This window comes from Ctenocephalides felis, unplaced genomic scaffold (genome assembly GCF_003426905.1).
Source record: "Ctenocephalides felis isolate EL2017-DRISC unplaced genomic scaffold, ASM342690v1 CF-g0.4_SCAFFOLD_01886, whole genome shotgun sequence".
NCBI lineage: Eukaryota > Metazoa > Arthropoda > Insecta > Siphonaptera > Pulicidae > Ctenocephalides > Ctenocephalides felis.
The window spans coordinates 69,529,454-69,537,453 of record NW_020538040.1 but is presented as its reverse complement, the minus strand read 5'-3'; the positions used below and the strand labels follow the sequence as shown (position 1 = coordinate 69,537,453).

Here is an 8,000-nt window from a genome sequence, read left to right as displayed (position 1 = left end):
ATTATTTGAAAATACTGTCATATATTAAAAATATTGAAATAAATTTCAAAACACATAACTAAAATCAGAATATCACTCTTAATATTTTATTTTTATAGTTTAGTATAGTTTTGGTCTCGTTATTGCATTTATGTTTTAAATAAAGTAATTAAATAAATATATTAAACTATATATTTTATTATAATTATTGCAATTTGTTTCAATCAGACTATCAAATATTATTCAGTATAAGTTATTGTTTAACTTTTAATTAAACTTAATTGTCTTTGGCTTATGTCTAAATTTGACAAATTTTAAAAGTTTAGGTCAATCACGAGCTAGATAAATTTCCATTTGCACTTGTCAGGAATATATTGTCATAAGTATCATCTGTAAATTAAAATTAAAATCTGTTAAAAATTCAAGTTGAAATATTAGATATTTATACAAATGATTATGCTAAAGCACCAGTTGTATTTTTTTTCTGCATAGAATGAATCATGAGTTCGATGAACCACATGTTTGATTCCTATTTTATATCAATAGTATTTTGAATAAGAAGAATCTAACTTATATTTCATATTTTTTTGTATTGGTATTTTTTAAATTTGAGTTTTTATATACAGAAAACTTATTTTTTAACAAAATCGTGCAAACATTTTAATGAGAAACTAATCAATAAATTTCTACGAAACTTCCTGATTTAGGTCAAAATTTTGAATGTTTGAAACGCCCAATCTAATCACAACTGCTAAAAAAATTATAAATATATCTATTTATTAATTTCCAGATGATTAACGCAGTTTCAAAACTGTTTCTTCAAAATGTATATTAATTTTATAATTATTTATAATACTCATTACATTATCCTTAACAGTTATTTTTTAAAACAAATTCTGATTTAGTTCTAAGTTTTTATCAATATTCAAAATTCTAAAATTTGGGCGTACTTTATAAAATATAAAATTCAAGTTCAATACTGAGAACTCACAATTAAAATCTAAAAAATAACTAAATCGAATTCGATAAAAATTCTCAACTTTCAAATATATGTAAAATGATTAACTTTATTTTTTAAAACTGTAATTTATAATTAATAACTCAATTAGGTTTATATACAAACATAAATATAATTTCAAAATACTCACCTCTTCTAATGATAAAGGATTTGCTTTTGCTTTAGCGTCTAAACTATGATATCGTTCTGCAAAAGAGTACAAATAAATAGTAAAACAAATTTAAAAAGTATTATGATTTAAATTTCAAGAAATAACACAGGTCCACACAGAAAATTACTTATATTAGTTGCGGCAATGTTTTTTAATGTAGTTTTTACTGCTGAACATAAATCTAAAGTCAAATTTGGGGTCAAATGGCAAAAAATTATTAAAACGACAAAATATCTGATCAAGTAATTCTTTTGCATGATGCTTAAATTTTTATAAGATCTGTCGTTTCCTGGCCCTTTTAAATGACTATTGAGTAGTCACAAACATATTTACTCTCGATTGCTCCTGGGTAATTTACAAACATACTTACATTTGAATATTTGAAAATATGTTTACAAATTATTACTGTATGCTATAAAAAAATTTAATAGATCATTTGAGTGAATATTCAATAGCCGTTTAAGACAGACAGTGTAAGGTTGCAACAGAAATTATAAGGTTAAGTATCATGCAGAAGAATTACTAAAACGGAGATCTTCTCGTACTTTAATTTTTTTTCAATTTTGTTGCCTTCTAACCACCAATTTTGACTTTAGATTCGGGTTCAAGGGTAAAAACTACATTCGAAAACATATGCCGCACACCCAATACAGACAACTATTTTGGACCTGTGTAATCTTAATGCAAAAAGACATTATTTTATTTATGATTAGATAAACAGTGTAAAAAGATAATTTTAGTATCGATAACAATTCAGATTGTAAAACAAATGTCTAGAGTATATAAACAGTCAAAAACTAGTTTCCTTCTTGATATTATAATCAGAAAATCATGGTTAGATCATTGTCATCGCAATGATCGTCAAATTTGTGATACTATTGTTAAACTTTTAAAAGCTCAAAGTTTCTACGATACATCTGAGTTTGCCAATTTCGATATCAAACGTTATTTTGATAATGAAATGATAATTGATACTTTTTTTCCCAACATTTACAATTTTTTTCCCCTTTTCAATACTTTTTCTAATTTTTATTCTAAAATATTTTAACATTTTTCTACTTTAAGTATTTTATCATTACAATTATTTTCATATTATATATTCTTTTTTGATACTGCTCTTAATTTTTATTTTCCAGATATGAGACTCAAATAAAAATTGCATAACGGATATTTAAAGGATTTTTTTTACCATAAGAAGACTCTCAAGATCTACAACAATTAAACTATTTGAATCTTATTATATTTTTTTTCTTCAAGTTATTGTATTAGATATTACTAATGTTAGGCTTAATATTGTTTAATAGTTGTATTTTACTGTAATTAATTCAATTAAGATGATTTATTTTCTGTAATTATTAAATTTATTCCTGTATCCGTAAATATAAATATAAATATAAATATAAATCGTCAACTATAATCTAATCAAATCTAAAATAAAAAGACTTCAAAATGTTTATAACAAATCTGTATGAATAGAATTATTATTTGCTTTTTTAATTAAAATTTAGTAAAAAAAATATTTCAAAAATTAAAATTAAATATAATATTTTTCTCAGTGCACTCTTAGTTGCTATTATTTATTAACTTCCCGAAGGAGAAGTTTATGTTTTCATCAAAAAATCCGATTCGCTAATTTTATGATTTCTCGACGTTTCAAGCCATTTTGAATCGAATGAGACCAAATTTGGAAAAAAGTATGTGTGTGTGTGTATGTGAACAAATTTTTTGCCGTAAATCGACGTTTTCTCGAAAACGGCTGGGCCAATTTCAAAAATTTAAAAGCCATTCGATGTATCTCGACGAGGACTATCGTTTGTCAGTTTTGTGGGACGATCGGCCGGGATGTTTCTTTATAAATAACAGAAAAGTAAAAAAAAATTCGTCTACGTTTTAGCCCGCAATTCTGAACCGATTATGAGAATTCAAAAACCGTTCGAAAGAAATTGATTGGGAATCGTGCTGATTAGTTTTTGGTAAAGATCGGCCGGGCCGTTTTCTTGCAATAAAGTGTTAAAATTTTTTTTTTGACGATTTTTATTATTATTTTTTTGACGGTAGATACTATAGTCGTCTAGATCATACTAAAATATTACGGCCCGGATTTTTGTAGCGATATATATCATGGTCTTATAGAACTTGCTAAAAATTTACGGTCTTACGACAAGTAGTTTAAGTTTAAAAATTCATCAAAGTTTGAGAAAATGAGTAGTTTTTTTGACGTTAGCTAAAATTAAAATTAGACGATTTACTTGGTATAACTAAAATAAATATATAGTCCTTGGTCTTAATAAACATACTAAGCCATTAAAATCCTACGGAAACTGGTTCAAATATAATAATTGTTGATTTTTGAAAAGTTGCTTTTTGAAAATACTCCGAGTTAACGTGTTCGTTCGTTTTCAATTATGTGTAATAAATCCACTCATAAATTCGATTATTTACACATATCGGAAAGTTCATGTAACTTGGCTCAAGGCTAAATACCAATACCAACTAGTTTATTTACTTATTTAAATAAATAAATAATAGCAGCTTAATATCGAATTTATTAAATTGGTAAATATAATCTAGAGTTTTGTGTTAGAAAATATTATTCATTGATAATTTTAATTTTGGCTAGAGTAAATGGTTTATTTCTTATGTATGTCCATAAACGTCTGTCATGAAAATATATTGATATTTAGAAACTATAAAATATTAGTTTTCAAAACTCAATAAAATATGTAACATGTACATGTTTCAATTAAAAAAAAACTTCTGCTGAAGAGCCAATAATACTTATCGCCATTACTCTCATCATTATTATAATAGAATATAAATCATAATCGTAAGAAATGAAATACTGTACCGTGTGCTAAGTGTAACCTAGTCATGGCCATTAAGTATCCTTCTAATGTAATCGTATTATTCCTAGAGAACCTGCAGGACAGTGCCTCTAGTACTTTGTTACTAGCCGTTGCGCCTCCCGCCCACAGAAGCGCCCGGAGATCGTAGCTGCATGCGCGCGACTGCTTCCAAAACGAAGTCGCGTATGAAGACGAGGCGTAGCGCCTAAATGCCGCCTACGTATTTAAAAAATATGCTCAGTAAGAATATAGTATATATATATATATATATATATATATATATATATATATATATACTATGGTCATTTTCGATTTCCTTGCTCCCAGGGGCTCAAATGGTTCTAAATAGATAAAAAATAATTCTCTGAAAGTTTTAGCTCTTAATATTAACTTTTAGATAAAGCTCAATTCAATCAAAGTTTTGTATGAAAATAGCATTGAAAAATTTTCAAAAATTTTAAAAATGTTTTTTAGATGTAATTTAGCGACCCAAAACATTTTTTTAAATTTTCAAAAATTTTTCCATGCTCTTTCCATACAAAGAGCTAAAACTTTCAGAAAATTGTTTTTTTATCAATTTGGAACCATTTGAGCCCCTGGGAGCAAGGAAATTCAAAAATGACCATTTTAAGGACCACCCTAATATATATATATATATATATATATATATATATATATATTTTCAAAGTAACTAGCAGCCCATTCGTCGAAATAAAAAAGGTATAAAGTATAAAAACTTTTATTTATACGTTTCGACACAAGATGCGTGTCATCATTCAGCAACACAGGACAAAAACACTCAACAAAAATTTATTTTTAAAAAATTAAACTTAATAACATATTAGAGAAAAACATTTTTTTAGAAAAAATTATGTATAACTAAAAGATTTGAAAACTAATTTGACTAAAAGTTATGAAATGCATAATTGTGAAGCGAGAAACACGCCCATACCGAGCCTCCAGACTCGACTCAGTATATCTCAGTATATATATATATATATATATATATATATATATATAATTATATATAGTTCATATCATCATATAAAACATAATAAAATATTAATTTGGGCACACCACATTTCATTACCTGGCTCAGACTGTTATTCGCTTTATATATAACTGTTTGTTTAAAAGTTTAGAATTTGAAGTGATAGATTATTTTATTTGAATAAAAATGCATAAACAATATGACGCCTATAGCTCGCTAAAGAAGAAGTAAAGAAAAGTAAATTGAAATCATACGAGTTGCATGAATTCAAAATATAAGAACAAATCTTATAAAAATAATATAAAATTCCTTGAGTAGTAATGATATTTATTCAGCGATATAGGGGTGACTGGGTACAGTTGGGCCAGTGTACGGTAGTGACAGTCGTCATTACAGCTAAACTATACTAATTTTAACATAAGGTCCAAAGGGAGAAAGATGAAGTATGATTGTTTGATCAAGTTCCCGTTATTGCATTCAGTCTGCGCCCTACATTACAACGATCTGTAGACACATCGCTTCTAAATAGTCAGAAGTAAGTTTTTTCGTTCAACTTATTTTAATAATAGTAGTTAATTGTATACAGATACATCGCTTTCTTTGTTAATTTGCAGTAAGTAGAACATTAGTAGTTATTTACCAGCAATTAGTTTTAGCATAGATAATTTGCTCAGTCATAATGATGATTTTTTTTCAAAAGTGTGCGTTGGGTACGATTGTGAAAATTTTCTTAGATACGGTTGTGTGTTGCATATATTTCTTGTTCTTTTCGGGTAAAGATTAAATGAGTAAAAAAATCTAACTTAACTAAGACAAAATGCGAGAAAAAGGAAAGGAAAAGGAAAATTTAATACAAGAAAAAAAATATTTCAAAAAATCTGTTTAAAACGAAGTTTAAAAAATATGTTTTATTATATATTGTTATATTTTATTCACAAAATTTGTTTAAATGTTGTTATGTTGTGTTACATATTATTGCTGTTAAAAACAATCATTATGAACCATTTTCGTATTTATGCTATAGTCTTAGTTTATTTTAATGGCTGTCACAACTATTCCTTATTGCTTGTGGGCGGTTATGACACTCGTTCTTTTCTTGTATGATTTGATTTTATGATAAATCTATCGCATTTACGGACAGTATTTACGTAGACAAATGTTCAAATTACCCTTTAATTTACTTTTTTCCCAGCTAACTGGTATATTAACAAAATTATTGTTGATATAAAAAAGAGGCGCAACTGTACCCAATCTCCCCTACTATGCCGTTTTAAAATCTATATTAATTGCAGAAACCCGAAATAATATTTAATTTTATTCATTGGTACTTTTTACGTACAGAACGTCGTCTAATATTACCAGTTATAGACGAAAACAAATATTTCATATGGTCATTTTTTGGTAGACCTGGCTGTACGACTCTTGATGCCTATCGCTTATAAACTTATACGGATACTATTTTGGGGAGTCTTGTAGGCCAATTCTACCGTAAAATAGACCAATGTTATGAGAAGGCTATGTTACGCTGCGTTTTTCATATAAAATGATACTAAAAATTGTCAAAATGCTATGTTGTTGCTGTGCGGTCAAAAAGAATCTTTCGAAAGAAAAAGACGCAAAAATATCAAAAAGAATCTTATCATAAGTGCATCGGTCTTGTGTGTCATAATAATACATGCGAGAAGTAAGATTTTATGAATGAAACGTCTGATCGCACAGTAAATACATAACATTTTGACAGTTTTTAGTACCATTTATATAAAAAACGCAGCTGAACGTAGCCTTGCCATAACATTTGTCTGTCTCACGGCAGAATTGGCCCGTAGATTTCACGACATCTATTACATGTTTTATTTAGTTAGTCGTTACTCTTATGAAAATAGTTATTATGAATAGAAATAAACATTATCTCTATAAATTCGTAAATACCATGCTAGGAAAATGTAATTAAATGCATAGTGTTACATTTCATTTTTTTTTTTTATTTGAACAGCGATCAGAACTGATGGGTTCTATGAGCTGTTGTGATCAATATCTTACAAACTACGTTTGTTTTATTACAGATGGCAACCCAAACAGTTGTCATATCTCTGTATGATAAATTTTTATTACAATCTCTGTAATAGGGCCAGTATGGTGCAACAATGCCGGGTGAGGGCTATTCTCACTTGGAAACATATTGCTATCTATATTTCCAAGTGAAAATCGTTGTCAATGTTGCCTGACAACAGGCTGCTCGAAGTGGGTATCGAACCCGGGGCCTCTGAAACAAGTCCCGCCGCTCTTAACCGCTTGCCTACGGGCGAGCCGACATAACATATAGTTACATAGTTATGAGTTACCTTCCAAAACCTAAGAAGTGCTACTAAGGTCGGCACATCCTGAAGTGGTAGCAGTCCGGCTAGTGCCGGGTCGCGTAGAGCGAGAAGTCCGCGGCAGAGCTCTATAGAAGGCCCCGGACCAACACCTACTCCGAGTGCAGCACGGGGCCACACTTGAGAGCCGCCTACAACGAAACTGGCGCAGCATCCGCCTGATCGCAGGATGTCGCGCAACTGTAGAGCTGTTACTTCAGGTGGATACCGCATTCGTAAACGAGCTAAAAGGCGCTGCAAAATAAACGACGATGAATATATTGATGCACCTAATAAATTATACAGAATTTAATAAACATAGAACACTGTTACCGATTTCAATTTTTTTATTTATAAAATTTTGATTAAGATATAAAGGTTACTTCAATATATAAAGGTTTCGTAATAAAGATATTACTAGCTTGATATCTAAAATGAAAAATCATTTATAAAATTGTACTACTTAGAAATTTGGAGTCACCCATTTAATTATATTGTTTGAAATTTTGTACTCTTGTGAGTTTTAAATTTCAATAACTATTGATCTTTGGGCTTGGTATTACTAATTTTGATTCAATTTAGTTTCCATATAAAACTTATGGGCCGATTCTGCCGTAAAATATATCAATGTTGTGGCAAGGATGGATATGTTACGCAGCAT

At 28.7% G+C, this 8,000-nt stretch overlaps 1 protein-coding gene across 2 annotated transcripts in view; it reads right to left on the bottom strand.

Annotated features, from left to right (window-relative positions):
* Positions 1 to 253: 253 nt before the first annotated feature.
* The window catches only part of LOC113376574 (calpain 11-like), a 56,652-nt gene continuing 48,905 nt past the window's right edge, over positions 254 to 8,000 (bottom strand). For both annotated transcript variants that reach the window (XM_026616539.1, XM_026616540.1), the window contains exons 13-16: positions 7,328 to 7,594; positions 3,997 to 4,210; positions 1,128 to 1,183; positions 254 to 369 (exon numbers count right to left, since the gene is read on the bottom strand). In XM_026616539.1, coding sequence (XP_026472324.1) covers positions 343 to 369; positions 1,128 to 1,183; positions 3,997 to 4,210; positions 7,328 to 7,594 — 564 coding nt within the window. In that variant the 3' untranslated portion in view covers positions 254 to 342. The remainder of the gene's footprint in view (positions 370 to 1,127; positions 1,184 to 3,996; positions 4,211 to 7,327; positions 7,595 to 8,000) is intronic.